General features: G+C 44.5%; 1 protein-coding gene across 4 annotated transcripts in view; it reads left to right on the top strand.

Moving 5' to 3' along the window:
• The window catches only part of Ttc23 (tetratricopeptide repeat domain 23), an 86872-nt gene that overhangs the window by 29339 nt on the left and 36913 nt on the right, over window positions 1–20620 (top strand). For 3 of the 4 annotated variants that reach the window (XM_032893427.1, XM_032893424.1, XM_032893423.1), the window contains one exon: window positions 1892–2069. The exons of the other annotated variant lie outside the window; for it this stretch is intronic. In XM_032893427.1, the coding sequence (XP_032749318.1) occupies window positions 1892–2069 (178 nt within the window). The remainder of the gene's footprint in view (window positions 1–1891; window positions 2070–20620) is intronic. 4 annotated transcript variants of the gene reach the window in all.

The following is a 20620-nucleotide window of genomic DNA, read 5'->3' as shown; positions in this document are numbered from 1 at the left end:
AGAACGTCAGACCTAAAGTGACCCTACACGAGAAACTTTGAAGACTGATACTGTAAATGTCAGTTTTTCTGCTTCCTATGCAATACATGGGGATTTTTTTTTTTTAATATGAGAGGTTATTGTCCTAAGAAGCTAAGACTTTTAATTTCTAATGTTAAGCTAGCATTATATGCACATATATACATATATACATTATATACATAATAGAGAAGAGACTCTGGAAAACTTAGAAAATATAAAACAAGAATAGTAAGCCACTCACAATTCAACTGCTCAGGGAGTATGATCGCTAACACGTTGGTGACTGACTCTCTTGTGACATCTCTCTGTGCCTTTGTGCCCATGTAGATTAGCTATAAAGATTTCACAAGCAGGAGGTGATGCACAGAATAGCTTTAAAGCCTACTGTTTTGCCAAAGAACATAAACTGTGTGTCTAGGTTAGTTTATGAAGTTCGTCATTAACCTGGGTGGCTCTTGGGCATTGAACAGTGTAGATGCTCTCACTGTGGTCTCTGTGGTCTCTGTGGCCAGTTCCCCGATGCTCGGTGTGAGGTGCTCTGTGCTTTTCCGCCACCACCACCACCACCACCACCACCACCACCACCACCACCACCACCATCATCATCATCATCATCATCATCATCATCATCATCATAGCAATACTAAGGTAAACATTCTTGTGTGTCTCTCTCTGTCGTGCCTGAGTATCTCCTCAAGATAATTTTCTATGATAACATCAGGGCTAGTGTATATGTCCATCCATTTTGTGCATAATCTTGTCAGTGGGAAGCTTTTTTTCAATTATCTCCCCCAAATTACTAAGACTATTCCACATCATCGGCAATACTGGGTCTCTCTCTCTCTCGCTCTCTCTCTCTCTCTCTCTCTCTCTCTCTCTCTCTCTCTCTGTGTGTGTGTGTGTGTGTGTGTGTGTGGTGTATGCACATGTGTGTGAAGGAGGAGGATTTGGGATACTGTTGCATCACTCTCTGTCTTATTCCCGGGACACAGGGTCTCCAGTATTCTCCTGTTTCTGCACCATAGCTCTGGGGTTACGGGTGTGCACAGCAGTATCTGGCTTCTTACTTGGCTGCTGGAATCCAAACTCAAATCCTCATGCTTGCACAGCAAGGGTCCTTACCCACTGAGCCATCTCTCCACCCATATTAGGTAATTTTATTTTTCTGGGATTTTTGAGACAGGATCTCTACAGAGCCCTGGCTGTCCTGGAACTCACCATGTAAACCAGGTTGGCTTTGAACTCACAGAGACCCTCTTGCCTCTGCTTTCCTAGTGCCAGGATTAAAGGTGTGCACCATCGTCATCGTGCCTGGCACCATGTTGGACAATTTCTAAACAGATCAGTTATCAGAATCTCAGCATCCTTTGATAGTCATCACTATGTTTCCCTAAACTAAAACACCCACATAGCTCTTACTATGCCAAGAGACGTACTAGGTATGTTCACGAATATGAATTAATTTATTACTTACAATGAAGCAGGCACTGTAACTGGTCTTTAATTATAGGCAATGAAAATGTTTACAGGTGACTGAAAAATTGAAAGTCACGGATCTAACAAATGCAGAGCCAATATTTAAGCTTGTGCCGGCTGCTCCAGAATCTGTCCTCCTGACCATCATGGCCTGCTTCCTTTCGGAGGAAGAGCTTAGCTTGCAAGGAAACACGGCAGAGCACAAGGGACAGAGGGACTAGATTTTCAATTTTAACTCATTAAAAAAATGTTGCAAGACTGTGTTCTCTGTGTACAGTTAACCCCGTCAGCTTTAAGTAAAGATTACTGTCAGTCATATGAACGAACCTCAGCCAATCAGTTAACTGATTTTGGGGGTTTTTTTGCCTTTTTTTTGTTTGTTTGTTTGTTTTAGGTTGTATCAAGGTCAGAAAAGATCAAAAGAAGCTTTCCCCTACTATCAGAAGGCTTTGGAATATACTGAGACTACCAAGGATGAAAAAAGTTTTGAGTGTGCACAAGTACTGAGGGAAATGGCAGGCGTGGAGCAAGCCCTGGCACTCTACGACGCCTCCATCGGTCATTTCTCACAGGTAAGGGGCAGTGGACGGGCCACGAGGCTGCGTTCAGCCTAATGCTCTCCATAAACACAAGAGCCATGGCAGCTCTGAACGTGCCTGGTCGTCATTTGCCGATGATGACTTAAACACTTGGTCAGCGTGGATGTTTAGCAAAGATCTTCTTATTAGATACTTAGGCCGGGGCGTGCTGGACTCCAGTCCCTGCCGCTAACTGCCAGCAGCCCCAAACTCTGGATCACTCAGATCACACGCATACTCGGTACCATTCCCACTGATGTTTCTTGATCTTTATTAGTTTGTCTAGAGCTTACACTACTAAACCAATTAGTACTTTTTTTTAAAGATATACTTTTACTTTTTTAATTATGTGCACGTATGTCCATGTGTATGCACACTCATGTGTGTGGGTGCCCTCAGAAGCCAGAGGTGTCAGATCCCCTAGGCCTGGAGTTACAGGCGGTTGCAAGCTGCCCGACATGGGTGCTGGGACCAAACTCAGGTCCTCTGCAAGAGGCAGTGGCTAAGGTGTACTCACACCTTTAAAGGTGCTGTTCTGTCACTATGACAGCCCTCGGCGCACGTGTCCTTCAGGGTTCTCAAAGAAAGTAGAAAATGAACATTTGCTGCAAATAGGGAGAGAGAGAACAAGGGAGGGAAGGAGGGAGGGAGAGAGGGAGGGAGAGAGGGAGAGAGGGAGGGAGGGAGAGAGAGAGAGAGAGAGAACACGAACTTTTAAAGAGCTGGTTTCAGCACCAGCAAGCCTGATGTCCCCAGGATAGTCTAGAAAAGCTGGAATTGTGGACAGGATTTCTCTGCCACTTTCTTCCGGGAAATTACAGTGTGTTTGCTCTTCAGGTCAACTGACTGGCTGAGGTTCATTCATACGATAGACAGTGATCACCTTTACTTAAAGCCGGCGGTGTTCGCTGTACCTATAAATACGGACTTGCAATGTCTTACTGGTGTTTGACTAAGCATTTGGGCACCCGTGCTGTGTGGATGCCACCTAGAGCTGACCACCACAGGGAGCCAGATGGCTTTGTATCACACCGTCACTCAGAGCACCGTCTGACATTTTTCCTGCAATTTAAAAGCCATACTAACCCATTCTTGTCATTTCAAATGAGACAAGAATGACACAGTACTAGGAATGCATCGTGGCCGTGTCTCTCAAGTTTGGTCTGACAGTTTATACTCCCACTCGAAGTGGGTTGGAGCGCCTCGATCTCATTTTATCAAGAGCATCTCTTTTAATCATTAATACCACCATGTAATGTATTGTTTCCAGCTTATAGATAAGGAAGACAAGAATTAAAAAGGTTGAGTGATATGCCTAGAAATACCTACCCCCAAGAGGCATCACTCAGACTCAAAACCTAACACTGAAGCAGACTGGGGAGGTTGTGCCAAGCATGGAAGGGAGGAAACCCCTTCCATGGACCCTGAGGAGGCTGCTGAAGTAGCAAAGCAGAGCACGGAGAGGGTCTGACGTAGGGTGAAGATGAGATGGAGCAAAGTACTTGGCAGCAGCCTAGGGAGGGGGCATAGGTAAGGCATAGTCGCTAGGTATGGTGAGAAGTGGGAGAATCGAAGCAGATTCTCGGATTTTGGGGAGCACGGACCACTGCGGGGATGCTTGTACTATTTATTTCTGGTGGAAGGGCAGGGTGAACGAGTGATAGCGAGAGGTAGGTTCAAGTTTGGATGATGAGTCTGCCATGTCTGAAAAGTGTGAGTGACAGTCAGGTAGGCGGAGACTGAGGACTGGAGCCAAGGGACGCATCCACCTGGACATGGTGATTGTCTTCTCACTTAGTGACAGTTTTTAAGGAACTGAAGGGTGAGGGAGACTAACCCATAAGACCTTCATAAAAGAGAAGATTGGCCATTCAAGTGGGACGTAATCCCCAGAGCTACAGGGATGCCAAGAGTAGTAGACGGGCGTCATCCTGATAAGACATCGAAAGTCCTGGTAAGGAGTCTCAGCTTCCTCCTGACAGCAGTAGGAGGTTTTCAAGCAGGGAGACTGACATCAGAGTATAGTCTAAAAGGATCATTCTGTGGGACAGCGATTGGATTAGAGGATAGGAATGGCTCATCGGGAACCACAGCAGTCTAGGTACAAGGGGAAGACCGCCTGGATTCAGGAGACATGTGAAAATGGACAGCTGTGGAAAAGACTTGAGAGGTGGGACAGTAGGAACGTGTGCCGGGATGCATGGTGGCAGGTGTCTGAGGGTGAGACAAGAGACAGACTTGACTTTACCAGCCATCTGGCTTAGTTCACTGTGGTGCATGGCATCGATCATTGGCTGTATGAACTCTGGAAGGTATGTGGTGTGTGTGTGTGTGTGTGTGTGTGTGTGTGTGTGTTAGTATCTGTAATTCTGGATATATTCTTATGTAAAATGTATTTGTCCCATCAACTTCCAGAAGTAAAACTGCTGAGAGAAAGGATATGAGTATTTTATATTTATATTTATATTTCTTGATTCATATTGACATCTTGCCGAAGAGTTGATTTAGTCATTAGCATAGCATTTCAGTACCAGTGATAACCCCGTATTAGCACATTAGAACCCAGTCCCCCGGCTTACAGCAGCGTTCACTCTTGCTGCTTCTCATTCTGTGGCTCTGGTAGATGTGTAAAGATGTGTATCCACCAGTGTAGATACATACAGAATAGCCTACCTGCAGTGACAGTCCTCCCTGCCCTCCTGATCCGTCCTCTGCTCCGCGAACCTCTGGCCACCACTGATCACTACAGTTTTTCCTCTTCCAGAATGCCACATAGTTGGAATCATATAGTTCATTTTCAGACTGGCTTCTCTTTGCAACACACATTTGTTTTCTCTCTGTGTTTCCATGGCTTAAGAACATCTTTCCTTCTAATATTGACTGTTTCATTTAGCCATTCACTGACCAAAGGACATCTTAGTTAATCCACCTCTCCCAACTCTGTATGACATTGCCATAGAATCCTTCAGGTAGTCGTGAGGACATACGCTTCCCACACTCTGGGGTACATTCTGGATCATAGAGCAAGAACCTAAGAAACCACCATATCGCCTTCACAGAGCAGCTGCATGGTTTTATCTTCCCGCCAGCCATGGTGAGAATCTGTGTCCCTCTGCATCCTCTAAGAACTCCGAAACACAGAGAGCAGAAACCTGGGCGGAGGAAGTGTTTCCACTTAATGCATTCTGTTTATTACATGAGAAGGTAGCTGTATGGTAACGAATTTAAAGGCCAGATTTCTTTAAATACTGTGCTACCTGTAACCATACACACATAACTTTGCATAAAGATTAGCATGTAATACCCTAACATAGTTAAGATGCAGATTGCTCTGGTACCTTGTAGTTCCTTTTGTACCTTTACAAAGTCTCCAATAATGGATTCACCTGTGAATCAAAATGACGTTTGGGGTTGTCCTGAGCGTGACCTCTTTAGTAGGTACTGATGATGACATAGCGTGGAGAACATAGCGTGGAGAACATTTCATTTTGCTGTCCGTTATCTTCTTCACAGAGGTGTTATTATGGTCTTTGTTTTTTTTTTTAAACTCTGGTTTTCTCATTGAGTTCTAAGAGTTCTGTATTTTGAGTGCGTCTTTATCAAGCTGTCGTTAGCAAATATTCTCCCAGATTTGCTATCTTATCCTCCTGGCATTGTCTTTATCACAGCGGAATTTGTTTTATATTGGATTTTTTCACTTTGTTTGTGTGCCTAGACGCACAGTGCACAGGTAAAGGTCAGAGGAGTCTCGTCTCTTCTACGGTGTAGGCTCTGGAGATGAACTCTGGTTCTCAGCCACGGCATCAAGCATCTCACCCACTGAGCTATCTCACTGGCCCAGAACAATCACAGTTTTAATGATATCTAGCCTATCAACTCAGCCATCTTAATAAATTACCAAGAACCGGGTGTCACCAAGACATTCCTACAGTTTCGTGTTTTACTAGGTCTGTAGTGTAAGTTCATTTTTATAGATAGTATGAGGTCTGTGACTAGACTCATGTTATTTTGTCTGAATGATCAGTGACTCTTGCACTGTATGTAGGAAAGGCTGAGTGGCCTTTGGGCTTTCATCGAAGATCAGTGTCCAGGTGGGTCTGACTCTGAGCTGTGTTCTGTTCCACTCACCTGTCTCCACCTGAGAGGGTGCTGGGCTCCTCTTCTCACTGTTAGTGCTGTGTGGACTGTCTTTCTCCTTATAAACTCTGGAACTACTGGTCAGTCACCATGAAATAACCCATCTACATCTTGATTACGGTGGTGCTCAGTCTCTAGGACTGATCCTGCTGTCTGTGAGAACAGAGTCTCCACACAGCCCCTGATCCTGCTGTCTGTGAGAACAGAGTCTCCACACAGCCCCTGATCCTGCTGTCTGTGAGAACAGAGTCTCCACACAGCCCCTGATCCTGCTGTCTGTGAGAACAGAGTCTCCACACAGCCCCTGATCCTGCTGTGTGAACACAGAATCCCCTCGTGGCTTTTAGAACTGTCCTTACACTGCTCTTGCAGGTCTATCGTTTTGTCACGTGATGATGCTTCACCTTTTTGCTAGAGTTCAGTTCAGAATCAGATTTTAAATGAAATTCTATTAAGTATTTCAATTTGCAGTGATGGTAATGTAAAAGTTCTTTTTTTTTTTAATTTAAAATTTCTATTTGTCTGTGGTTAGACGTGTGGACACAGTCAGCCTTTATCTTGCTATAAGTGCTTCTCAGATCCAGGATTTTTAAAACAAACAAAAAAATTCCTTCAGAATCTCCATGTATCATCTGCAAATAGTTTATTTCTTCATTCTCAGCCTATCTGCATACCTTTTATTTCATTTTCTTGTCCTATTGCACTATTCAGGACTCAAGGTTCGCAAAGCAGTGGTGAGGGCCATCCCTGTTCCTAATCTCAGAGGAGAGCTGCGCTCACCATTGACTATGACATCAGCTGTTACAAAGCTTCCTCCTTTTCCACTTTACTTAGAGTTTTGTTTTCTTCTTAATTATGAATCATGGGCATTGGATTCTGTCTAATGCTTTGTCACATGTACTGATACAATGCTGTGATGCGATTTTTCTTCTTCAGCATATTTCTGTTATAGAATATATAAGTTGCTTTTCAAATGCTACTCCTTAAATTTTTTCATGACTAAATCTATATCTACCCATAAAGTTTTTATTTTTTTCCTTTATTAGCCAGTTTCTAAAACGCAGAAGAAATATATCCAGGGATACTATGATTAGATTAATTCAGCAAGGGCCACGAGTCAACAAAAATCACTGGAATGAAAGTGGCTTCTTCAAGACCCAGTATTGCCAATGCGCATGCAAAGAGCTGGGCTCTTTTTAGAGAAGCACCCCCCAGCCATGTTCCAGAGGGTGCTGGTATATCCCCAGAGTGGCTGGGTCTTCCTAGAAAAGGCATGTATACTTATATAAAAGCAAGACATGGTAGTTAAAACTGAGGAGTAAATTACATCGTTTGACAGTGTGGTAGGCATGGCAATGCGTATGTTTACTTGAGAGGGGAACCTAGGAGTCTGTGACACACTAGAGCTAGGCAGGCCACACTATAGGAACCATTGGCTTACAGAGATGTACATGCGTAAAAGCATGTACCAGAAAAGAGAGTTGCATATGAACACAACCTCCCAGCACATCAGGGCTTCTCACTCTCAGGAGACCTATTTCTCAGATATGAGTGAGAAACAAATTAGCTAGTGCCTCTTGTTGTGAGACCCATACTCACCATTTATAGTACTTTTCTGTGTTTGTTTTCCTATCTACACACACACACACACACACACACACACACACACACACACACACACACACACACACGGTCACTCCATACTTTAGAGGGGTCAGGGAGATAGCTCAGCAGGTAAAAGCGCCTGCCACCAAGCATGAAGACCTGAGTTCAATACTGGAAGTCACCTCCATACACTTGCACATACATGTACACAGTTATATCAAAATATAATAAAATTCTAAAGCATTTGAAAAAGTTCAAGTCCCTTTATGTCCAGATATTTCAGTGTGGGGGGGGGGGAGGGGTGTGTGTGTCTGAACGCAGGAAGTTACATATGGGCACAGATGACCTGCTTCGTTGGTTATCTCTACACTGCTCTTCATGAGGTTCCATCCAATACAGAGCCAGGAAAGGACTGTGTACTGCATTGTGTATCATGACTCTGGTCTTCAATCTGGAATAGTTTTTCACTAGACTGCCTTTTATGACATTGAAATCTAAATATATATACATATGTGCCAACTTTTTGTATACTCCTTCTCAGTTTGAGTTTGTCTGATTTTTTTTGTGGCTAGATCTAAGTAATGTGTGCCTAGATAGAACACTACAAAGGGGATGCGTATCACATCTAGAGGCACAGTGCCCATCCCATCTGTGCTAAGTTGATGATATTCATCACCCTGTCATGATGTTACATAGTTTCTCTACTATGTAACAGCTATTTCCTCACATTTACCTAATTAGCATTCCATAGTCTGCTCCCTGTCAAATATTTCTAAGTTTAATATCTATTGATAACACTTTCCTTACAGATTCTTAACCGTGAGAGTTGTAAAATTCTGGTTTTCTAATCTATCATTCCTACTGCATTTATCTGTTGTCATTCTGCTGTTAGGAATAGCTCATGCTTCATCCCCAGCAAGTAGGTAACAGATATGTATGAGGCAGTGCCAGAGCCGCTCCCAGTAACACACCTCTTCCAACAAGGCCACGCCTCCTAATCCTTCCCAAACAGTTCCACCAGCTGGGGACCAACTGTTCAAAGATATGGGCCTATGGGGACCATTCCTGTTCAAACCGCCACAGAGTGAGACTACTCCATAAAGTAAGGTATGCTTGTGGTGGTTTTATATTATTGCAAAATGCATTGCTATTTTTCTCTTTTTTTTCAGTTGTGCTATACTTCTGGGTTGCCTTTCAGAGACACACACTGTTTGTAATTTCTACTCATGTGTATGAGAGTACCAGTTTGTCCATAACCTGTTTCAACAAAGTGTATTGTCAAGCTTTCAAGTTAGTTCCAATCTGATGGGTGAGAAATGACATTTCAGTATAGCTTAAATTTGCATTTCTATTTTTAAAGTTGGATTTGAACATCTTTTCATATGATAAAGGCACTCTAATTTTCTGTGAATTGTCTTTTTGTATGACTTATATCATTTGCCAATTTACGAATAGGTTTTTTTGATCTAACTTTTCAAAGCTGTTAAAGGTTCTTTATGTATTACAATATTGATCCTGGTATCCATGATACATGTTGTAAATATTTTCACCAAAGTTGACATTTGTTTTTTAATTTTGCTCACTTTTACTGAGATCATTTATATAGCATTAAAGCTATTCTCTTAAGGTATATAATTTAGTGGTATTTATATTTTCAAATGTTTGCAACTGCTATCCAATTCCATTGGTTTTGAAAAACAGTGAAGCCATTAACAGTCATTCCCATTGCCTTCTAGCAACTGTCAGTCTGCTGTCTGTGTGGCGTTACCTATCTGGACACTTCATATAAACAGTCTGGCAGCGTGAGTGTACAGTGCATTGTGTCTGACTTAATACATTCACGGTTTAAGGACTTGTTTTTATTTCAGTTCTTTCCATGTATTCTATATAGATGTACTGGATTTTCATCAACTCACCATCTGATAAACATTCGGGTTGTTTCTGCCTTGGAGCTACTATAATTAGTGCTGTATAAGAATTTATACTTGAGCTTTCTATGGACATACACTTTTGTGACCACTGAATGATGCGGTTAACTGTTTAAGCTTTGAGGAGCCACTGTGCTGTTTTCCAAGGTGACCTCAGTCTCCATGTTCCTACCAGTGAGGTGTTCCAACGTTAGGGCTGCAACTCCTCTGTGCCCTCACCAACACGTCCTGTTGTCTATCTTTTTAATTGTAGCTGTTTTACTAAGTAATGTGATGTTTGAATGTGTTTCAAGTTTTAATTTCTTTCACAGTTGTGTATCTTTGTATGCTTGTTGGACATTTTTATACGTTTATTGAAAAAATGGTGATTCAAATCACGTGCCCATTTTAGGCAGTTAGTTGCCTCTCCAGTCTTCTCTGGAGTTGTTTATTTATCCTGGTGCCAGAGCCTAAATGTCCACCAGATGCATGAAGTTAAACGATTGCCTCCAGTCACTCTCCTAATGGTGTCCTCTCAAGTGCAAAAGCTTTTACTGTTAAGTCTAATTTTTCTACTTTTTTCCTTTTGCTTTTAGCTTCACATCTAAGGATCCACAGGATAGTCCGCAAAGAATTGTATCTGTTTCCTTCAAAGTTCATAGATTTTAGTTCTGACACACAGGTCTTTGAATTTTATGTGTGGTTTTTCGTAAGGGATCAGCTTCAATCTTTGCACTTGGCTATCTGGTTATCTCAGTGAATCATTTATTGAGAAACTTATACATTCACTATGGACTTACCTGGTATGATTGTCACCATCGAGTAACCATAAGTAGCAGAGTTTATCTCTAGACTACCAACTCTATTCCATTGACGTAAGTTTTAAAATCAGTAACTGATCTTCCTACTTTGTTATTCTTTTCCAAGGATATTTTAACTCTTGTTGCCTCCTTGTGTTCTTGTGGGAATTTTAGGATCAGCTTGCACCTCTTCCCCACGTTAATTCTGCTGGGCGTTGCATTAAATTTGCAGTTAAGATATAAAGTATTGCCATCCTGTTAGCCCATTCAGTCCATAAACAGATAGATCTCTTCATTACTTAGGTCTTCTCCTCTCTATTTCAATAGGTTCATTTTGTTTGTTTGTTTGTTTGTTTGTTTGTTTGTTTTTGCTGTTTTGAAATAGGACTTCTCTGTGTAGTCCTGAATGTCCTGGAACTCACTTTGAAGACCAGGCTGATCCCAAACTCAGAGGTAGACCTGCCTCTGCCTCTGCCTCCCGAGTGCTGGGATTAAAGGAGTGCACCTCCACTGCCCACATTTCAATAAGCTTTAAGGCGCAAGTGGTTTGCTTGGTTATTTTTGTGTGTGTGTGTGTGTGTGTGTGTGTGTGTGTGTGTGTGTGTGTGTGTGTGTGTGTGTGTGTGTGTGTGTGTGTGTGAGTGTGTGTGTTTTGTATGCATCTGTTGTGTATGATATATGTATGTGCACATGTGAGTGTGTTTTCCTCTTTGGCTCTCTACCACATGTCTTTGAAGCAGTGCCTCTCACTAGTACCCATAATGCCCTATTTCTTCCATGGCTGCTGGGGTTCTGAACTCAGGACCACTTCCTACACGTCCTTCTGCTCACTGAGCTATCTCCCTAGCCCAGCCTTAGAGTATCAAGCACTTTGCACTTACTTGGACAACTCATCCCTAAGTAGCTGTTGTTTTAAATTTTTATTCATACTTGTGTGTGTGTGTGTGTGTGTGTGTTTATGTGTATGTGTATGTGTGAGTGCAGCCACACACATGATGGTCTACGTTTAAAAAGTGGTTCTCTTCTTCCTCTCTGGGTTTCTGGGACCAAACTCAGGGTGTAAGACTTGCTTGGCAAAAGCTTCCATGTGCTGAGCCATCTTGCTAGACATGCTTGTTGTATTTGATGCTATTATAGGAGGAAGAGTTTCCTAAGCTTCTTTTTCTGAGTATCCACTGACAGTATAGAAAAATCAATGCTTTAAATAATTATCTATGTATTGCAACCTGGCTGAGTTTATTGTTTTTTTTCTTATTCATTTGTCTTCGTATGTTCTAGTTTTTTTTTATCTTTTGTTGCACTTAGGTTTTGGATTTAAGTTTAAAGTGCTTCTCTCTACCTGGGTTACAGAGGAATTCACTTGCTTTAGACTACTTGGCAATTTTGGTAATTAACTATTATTTTTATTTATTCTTAAGGCTAGTAAAGATTAAAGAGTGTTTTTAAATAAGGAGAGATTTGGCAAAGCAAAAATAGTATTGAATGTGAAGTCAGACTCCAGGCGTGGAGTCCAGACTCTCTGTTTAGCAGTTCTTTGATTATAGGCTAGTCACCCAGCCCCTTTAACAGCAACAAATCCACAAAGAGGCTTCCACTTAGAGAACTCCTCCAGGTTCCAAAACACTAGTGCTTTGTGGACTCCCAGGCCCACTGCCAGGGTAAACTGCTTTTGCTTGTTCATAGTAATTATTAAACACTTATCACTGTTCCCTTTTCTTGAGGAGATTTACCTGAGGTATGGAAGGGTACAGAGTGGCCACAGGTCTCCAAGGAAACCGAGGGTAATAGGCATTTATTAAATACACACAAAGGGTGTTTGTTATCTTCACAGTTGGTTTTCTTTCCTCATTCCTTTGGAGTGAGAAAAACACACACAGAGAATAAAACCTTTTAGTTTCAGTAGAATGCAGAGAAGTTCCACAGTATTTTAAGAAGTAGCCCATTAAGATGGGGAAAAAAATGGGAGCCCAACAGAGCCACTGCACAAGGAAAGGTTCCAGGAACTTAAAAGGAGTGCTGTCCGCCCGCCTGCCGTCCATGACAGGGTTGTGGGAAAGCCAGGCAAATGTTCCCATTTGTGAGACTCCACACTGGGAGATGGTAGCAATCTCACCTTACAATCTAAACCAAAAAGTCACAAGATCTCTGTGCAGCTGCTTTGGTCTGTTTGCAGGGCTCGAGGACCCTGGCTCTGCAGGCTGAATTGTTCTTTTCACTTCTCTGACACCTGAGTGGCATGTTTCTCTAGTTCGATTTTCAGGGCAGCTCAGCTGTAAAAGTAGGGACCTTTGATTTGCAAAGTTTCATGAAATTAGAGCGTTTGTCAGCTACTGTACGAAAGGTGGTAGGACCAGAAGATGCGGCTTCAGTCCCCACCAGCCAAGGCCACTCACTGACAGCTGGGTGCTCAGACCTGGCTCCCGGGGCTCTGTGGCTGGTGGCACTTCTCATCAGCTGACACCTGCTGTGGCTCTACCACAGGTATAATTCATTTATTAGAAATAATCCACTCATGCTAAAATTTTCAAATCTCTATAAAGCTAACAAAGGCTTTATTCTTTACACAAAATTCTAAGTATGACATCAGTCTGGGTATCAGAAAGATGATCGGTGTTGCTCTGAAGGGATAACCAAGAAAGCCTGCATCTGACAGCCTGCTCAGCCACCCCTCTGTTCTCAATAGTCCAGGGAAGGATAACAGTGAACAGCAGAACACAGAGACTTAGTCAGCGTGACTACACATGGAAAAGGAGGGCAGGTCCAGGGACAGCCATGCCCGAAGCCCATCTTCAAGGTCCCCAAGTGAGGGTCAGGTTTAGTTGGAAAGCAAGCCCTCTGCACCACTGGGCAGCCCTGGTCAAGGTCATCACTGGGCTCTGATCTCTCCTGTAAGGTTGTCTGACAACGTGCAAATCTCTTTCCAAGGGAAAGGATTTCCTTTGGCTCACACCAAAGCTCTACCCTCTTCCTTCTTTCAACCTGAGCTTCTTGGGACAATTCTGTGGTTTCAATAACCTGGTAGCCAAAGAGAGGGGTTCAGTAGTTTCTTTCGAATATCTTCGTTCTTGTCAGAATACTGACACTTTCTGCCCGAAGTTGCCCAGTGTTGACACTGGTCGAGCATCTTCTGTTGTGTATCTGCAGATGGGAATCAATTAGGAGACAGAGTGAAGGAGACGATAGGAGAGTGGGAGGGAAGAATATTGAATGACATGAAAAATGAAAGAGTGTGACTACGTGACTGCATTTATGAAGTTAAAAGCCACCAAGGGGACGATCTAGTCTTACACAACCTGGATGAAAAAGATAACTCAGAGATACGTGGACAAAAGACAAGAACAATCTACAGAAAAGAAAACAAATGGGAGAGTCCAGTTAGACTCCTTAACCTCAGTTGCTGGTAAAGAATGGCTGTTTAATGACCCGCCAGCAGCCGGGAGTCTCCTGGAAAATGAAGCCAAGTGCACTTGGTGGGCTTGTGCTGTGCGTGCATGCATGAGTGTGTGCACACTTGTGCATGTGTTTGCCTGAGCATGTACGTATGTTCTAATGCGTATGTATATGTGTGCATATGTGTTTATGTAAACATATCAGTATCTCTGGAATGCTGCACAGGAAGTCCTTTAGAGTGATTGACTCTAAGGATTGCAGTATGGAGTGGGAGGAAGGATGAAGTGTGTAAAGAGAAGGGAGGAAGTTTTTGATTTCATTTTGCTTTAGTTTGTTTCTTCTTGTCCACCACTTAAGATTTTATGCATTTAAAATCTAGTTAAGTTTTAAGAAAGCTCATACTTGCAAACAAAAGAAAATGTTAGCCCTTGGCATGACTATTTTGTGGTACCTGTGTGATATGTACATAAAGGTGCTAATCCTTATAGATAGCGGGACTTCTCCTGAGCCCTTCGGAGAAGATAAAACTGGCATCTGGAAGAAAGCCACTAAGGGTTCTCTGTGACTATTAAAAGAAGCAGGCCTCGTCCAGGAAGTTCATTTTTAGATATAACTCCTCATTCGTTCACCCCATCCCCACCCCACCCCCCGGGATTTCCAGGACCATCCTTTGCTTAGCCTCTCCAGCCATGGCAGCCTCTCAGAAAAGGCTTTCCTACTCAACAGAGCCTGGGAGGAAAGGAAGTGGCCACCTTGCACTGTAACCTCCCGAAGATGGAATGGCTCTCTGTGGCAGAGCAGGGGCGGAAAGCTGGTCAGTTATACATAAGCCCAGCAAAGCCCGTGCCTCGCGGTGACAGTGGGCCTGAGCCTGTGAGTGAAGGCAGGAGTTTGAACTAATGCAGGAAGCAGAAGACTTGGTGACGCCTATCCCATCCACCATCCCTGCTTTCTCCCTGCCTTCACCATGGCTTCCACAGTTCTCAGAAACAAACCCGGCATCCACATACTGGTACCTCACTATTCCCTGGCCAGTTCACTCTGTTTTTTGGCAGGGTCCACACTTAGTAGCCCCCTTTACTGACCCTTAAATAGTTTTCCATTACACTGGTAAGAACGTCATCTTTCTGTGAGCTTGATGAGTTTGATAGCAGCTTAGGCTAAGTCGGCATTAGCATGCAAATGCATATTGTAAGCCTTAGGCTGACTCTGTCCTAGGCGGACTGACATTGATATTTCACACTCTAAGTCCACTTATCCACTGTAACAGGGACCGGCACTATCTGTCTCTGGTCCTTTGGGTTAAGCAGAATAGTGTGTATAATCTGCCTAGCACCATACTTGGCAAAGTAAGTACAAGTTCATTGTCGGTCCCCCCTCCCCTGCCCCCCCCCACCATGCTAGCCTCTGCTTTACAGAGACCCTAGCTGTTTATTCCTAAGTTGAGTCTTGGTTACCAACCCCGTGTGCTCTCACAGTCTAAGTCCACAAAGGTTCCCTGAGCTACTTGTGCACCTACTTCGTCTGCACTTAGCTATAGAAGGAAACATTTTCCTCTGAATCTGTGATTTACCTAACTGTTACAAGATAGAGGAGGAAATAATCTGTCCCCAGTCACCCAGGTACACTGTCACCAAGTGTTTCTGCATCCGTAGAAATACTGTTATCTCTTTCACTAGGCACTGAGTTTCCTCCTCAAGGGACATTGCGAATTTCACAGATGCAAGGCTGCAGGCCCGGTTAGATAAGAGTCCACCAGCCCCGGCTCTGGGGCCTCTGTTGGCAGATGGGTCAGAGCAGAGGAATCCGTGGCTTCCTCCAGGGTGCACCTGAGGTATTAGAACAAACACCCACTCTGTTATCTGACAGGGATGGAGGGAACAGGTCGTGGCTACTCTTTTTGGTTAGTGAGATAATTGAAGAAATTGAAGATGATTTTCTTACTTTTTAACCCAGCTGAGCCTTTTAAAAGTCCATTTTTGGGATAGTTAGCATTCTTCCTCAACTTTAAAATGACAGCTCTTGAGCATATCCATATAGGACACTGAAGAATAAAAATAAATGAATGAAAAACAGAAAAAGAGAAGTGAGGGAAAGCCCACCCTGGGGAGATGCTGCCCCAGAGAGCTGCTGGGGGCTGGTGCCTGAGCTCCGTGGAAGCTTGCACAGGCAAGCAGGACTCTTGTCCCAGGGTTCTCTGCTTCCTGGCCCCCCAGTGCTCCCCGTCACCTGTAGCGTGGTCATGCATTCACCTCCTCACTAAAAACTGCTCTAAAGCTGTGGCCGTGCCCAGGACCTCAAAATCCCCAGCCTTGCCCTTGTGCCCCCTGGGACGAAAATGCTATCCCCCTCAGTCCTTGTCACCAGGCCTTCATGTTGCATGGAGACCCTTCTACAGCAGTCAGGTGGATGAGGAAGAGGAGGGTGGGCTTCCAGGGTGTTCCACCAGTGTCATTGAGGGAAGTGCCACTCTTTCCCGGATGTTTGGGATAAGAAGAGGTCCTTGAAGATAAAAGGGCTGAAAATCCCTGATGCTATGGTGTCTTCATCCCCTTTGCAAGTTGCCTTTTCTGTGCCTTTTCTGAAACATAACCAGGCTAATATACATCTGCAGAGACAAATGATTGTATTAATACCTTTGCCTTCCTACTAAGGAATGCTTAGATGGACCCGGACCCCATTTTCACCATCTCAGATGGTGCTTGGATGGACACGAGGGCTCTTTGATAGCCGGTGGATACTGCACTCTGAAGAGAAGGGAGCACGTGAGAGATCCCGTGGGGACACTTGAGCAGAGCCCTACAAGCTCCCGAACCTGTGAGCTGGAGGGTCCACAGGTGGCACTGAGTTAACTTGATCCCGACATCAAGGGGCCCAACAGAACCCAGGGCAGCCAAGCATGGCCTAGAGCGGAAACTGAGGCTGTCAGAAGCCAGGGAGGTCTAAAGAGCTCCCTGTTGCTTTAAGGCATTCCTTCCGCTTCATCCTGTGTCCTGTGTGCTGCTTAGTCCTGCTCTGTGCCCAGGAGGCTGATGCAGGACCAGATCAAAGAGTTATCCCACTGACAGCCCGACTACTGAGAGAGGGTAGAGAGCAAGCCTCCCCGGATCTTCCCTGAGTCACTGGAGTGCCTGAAACCTGCTGGGCCCTCCTCTCCCACTCTTTGCAGTTACATAGAGCATCACTGCCCTGTCCTAAGACAGTGATGTCCTCAGCCTTGGGGCCGCACATCAGTAGTGGGACCATTCTATTGGCTAACCCATCTAAACGTGCCATCCTTTTTCCTCCTTCAATATCCACTGAAAAGTATAATGGTTGAAATGCGGAGAGGAAGTTAGCCAAGTGCAAAAACATAGTAAGAAGTGTCTGTATGTCTACACAAATCCAACCACCCCATGTTTTGTGGCTCCTCTGTAATGTCCTTTAAAACTGAAGTCAGCTTGGTATCTTCGCATATGAACTCGTAGTGTTAGCACAATATCTGACAAGTGGAAAGCGCTTCAAAATTAAAACAACACTGAGCCAAACAGGAATAAATTAAACTAAGCTGGAATGAATGGAACTTTACTGAGTAAATGAGATGCTAATTTGATACATTTTAAACACCCGGAGCGTTCTGCACTATTCCTCCCACCTCCAGCACAAGGTTTGGGAAAGCTTCTTAAACACCCAATAATAAATTAGATCAGAAACCGAATTTCTGAAGCAAACAATACACGTTTGCTTGTACGGTGTTAGCATCTTAACATAGGAAAGTACAGAGGTCGGGATGATTGTGTGATGAATTCATAACCTCTAAGCCAGAGGTTCTCAACCTGTGAGTAGCATTTTAGATACCATGTTGGGGATGAGGAAGTCAACCTTGTGAAGTAAAGAGTGGGATGGAGAGCTAGACGCCACAGTCTCCTGGGACTCCTCAATCCTGATCTGTGTTACGTGACATTAGATCTAAGATGGCTCCCAGAACACCAATGAGAAGCAAAAAGGAACCATGACCAGGGCGGTAGTTGCTTCCCCAGCCTTCAAGGAAGTCCTGATAGGTGGGGCTTCCCCTCCCTGTTCCTTCTGAGTAACCTCATCGGCAGGGCTTTCATGGCATGGTGATGGTGTGGTGAGATACAGTTGGCCAGGGATTCAGGGGTTGGGATTGGCTCAAGCACAGTACATGAGCTTACACACCGGGCAGTAAACTCAGACCCCTGCACCCTGGCGCTGGTCTCCGGAGTCTGATTCCCAGGATTTGTCACATGACTTCATCACCTGCCTCTCACCCCCATCCTTGGTCCTGTTCCCACAATGCCACACTTATCAGATATCTACATTACGATTTATAACTAGCAAAATTACAGTCATGAAGTACAGTGGAAATAATTTTACGGGGGTCCCCAGAGATGAAGAGCTTGCCAAAGAGCTGCAGCATCAGGGAGGCTGAGAGCCACCGCTCTAAGCCTGTTTTCTTGATATTGTAAGTAGATATTTTGCTGTTTTGCTACTGGAAAGGAAAAAGAAAAAAAAAAGCAACTTCTGATCTTTTCAGAACATGATATTATTCGTTTGAAAATAATTGTGATAGGCAGGTTTATTATCTGTCTTTGAGTTGTGACGGCAAATAGAAAAGAAACAGAGAATCTTTAAATTTGAGTATTATTCAGTCAGAACCAGCACATGTTGGTTCGTTGAGTGTTTGTAAAGAGCCCGGGAAAGCTTTCCCGAGCATCCTGCAGTGGGCTCTCCAGCAGTGGGTCCTGTGGGTAGATGGCCAGGGGTGACTCCCACAGTCTTCTCAGGGGCCCTTTTACTCTTCCTTTCTTCCTGCAGACACTGACCACTCCATAGCTTGACTCTATCCTTCAGCTCCTGTAGTCTGAACGAACAACCATGAGATTGTATTTTAAAATGCCTATCACTTCAGTAATATTTCAAATCAGAGTTCACGGCTGGGCTTTTTCGCGCCAAATCGAAGGTAGTGACTATTCGGGCTTCCCAGCTCCCTTGTTCAGCTCTTTATGAAGAACTCCAGTAGTGAGAAAATAGGTTTGAAATCCGAGCTTTTCTGCTTAAGAATTCTGGGTGTTCCAACACAGCAGCAAAAACCACTGCCGCCTTGTGCTGGCAGCTTGGATTTCAACACGAGGCACCGTCCAGAGCTTCGGTTCTACCCCTGCCTTGACTATAACCTCAGAGACATTCGGAGCAGTGAGTCCTGCTTGGCACGGACTAGAAGGCCCTCCTGGGATGGCATTTCTTTCTTTCCTTTCTTTTTTGTTTGTTTCGTTTTTGTTTTTTGAGGCAGGGTTTCTCTGTGTAGTCCTGGCTGTCCTGGAGTCCACTACGTAGACCAGGCTGGCCTCGAACTCACAGAGATCCGTCTGCCTCTGCCTCCTGAGTGCCAGGATTAAAGGTGTGCACCCCCACTGCCCCGCTCTGGTGCCCTTTCCTAAGTCCTGGCCCCTGCAGTGTGCACGGCTGACAGATGAAGAACAGCATCCCAGACATGGCACAACAGAGTATCAAAGTCAGAGTGGATCCCCATCCTTTACTGTGACGTGTCTGGACCATTTGCCCAATCATCGTAACACATACCCAAGACCATCCATTTGAAAAAGAGGAGAGGTGTATTTGAGTCACTCTTTTGAAGGTTGAAGTCCATGTCGATCAGTTCATGGTGACCAGAAAAACAGAGGAAGAGTCAGGAGCCCCACGGTCCCCTTCCAGAGCACACTTCTAGTGACCTAAAGCCTCCCACTGGCCCCACCTCTTTGAAGGGTTCACTGCCCCTCAGGAGCGCCAAGCTGGCCATTAGCATGTGTACCTCTGGGGGCATTCCAGGCCCCTTCAGCACTCCGTTTTCACATTGAAATTGAAGGTCAGAGAAAAATCTCCCAAATTAAGTGTTAAGTGAAAACCAACTAAAGTTCAGCTTGAGTGGCCATGGGCACAGTCTGCCCGTCTCCATGAGGTTTTATCCTTGTTGACTTGGCTGGATTTAAAAGCACCTAACAGATACGCCCTGGGACATGTCTATGCCTGAGTGTGGTTGGCTCCCTCCCACACACTAGGGTCCAGACGGAACAGAAAGAGGGGAAGCAGAAAGCCCGGTGCACACCAGCACCCTCCTCCTTCATAACTGAAAACGCAGTGACCAAAGGCCTCACTCCCCGTCACCACACCTCCCCACCATGAAGGGACCTCACACCCGATCACCACGCCTTCCCACCACGAGGGACTGTATCCTGCTAAAGTGTGAGCTAAAATAAGTCGTCTCTGTGAGGTTATTTTGTCAGAACAATAAGAAAAGTAATGAATACACTCTGTGGCAATAATCCCAAACTGCCCACCATCTTGAGTGAGCATAGTATATCAGGTCACCACACTTAGCCCGGTTTCCCATGGCTGTGCATGGCTTGGCCATGCTCTCTGCTGTAGGCATTCTTTGATGGTTGGAGCGATGTAAACATACTAATCACAGTATTTTCTTATTTTAATTATTACTCTGACTCTGTGTGTGTGTGTGTGTGTGTGTGTGTGTGTATAACACAGAAGATGAAGCAGACCCCTCCCCTCCCCCCAACACAAGGGCGTGTATGTGCATCAGATCGCCCGGAGCTGGAGTTGCAGGCAGTTGTGAGCTACCTGATGTCAGGGCTGGGAATCAAACTTGGGTACTCTGTAAGAATAGCATGCGCTCTTAACCACTGAGCCATCT

The sequence above is a fragment of the Rattus rattus genome, chromosome 2 (assembly GCF_011064425.1).
Source record: "Rattus rattus isolate New Zealand chromosome 2, Rrattus_CSIRO_v1, whole genome shotgun sequence".
NCBI lineage: Eukaryota > Metazoa > Chordata > Mammalia > Rodentia > Muridae > Rattus > Rattus rattus.
The sequence above is the reverse complement of the archived record's forward strand: the minus strand, read 5'-3'. Positions and strand labels throughout refer to the sequence as shown.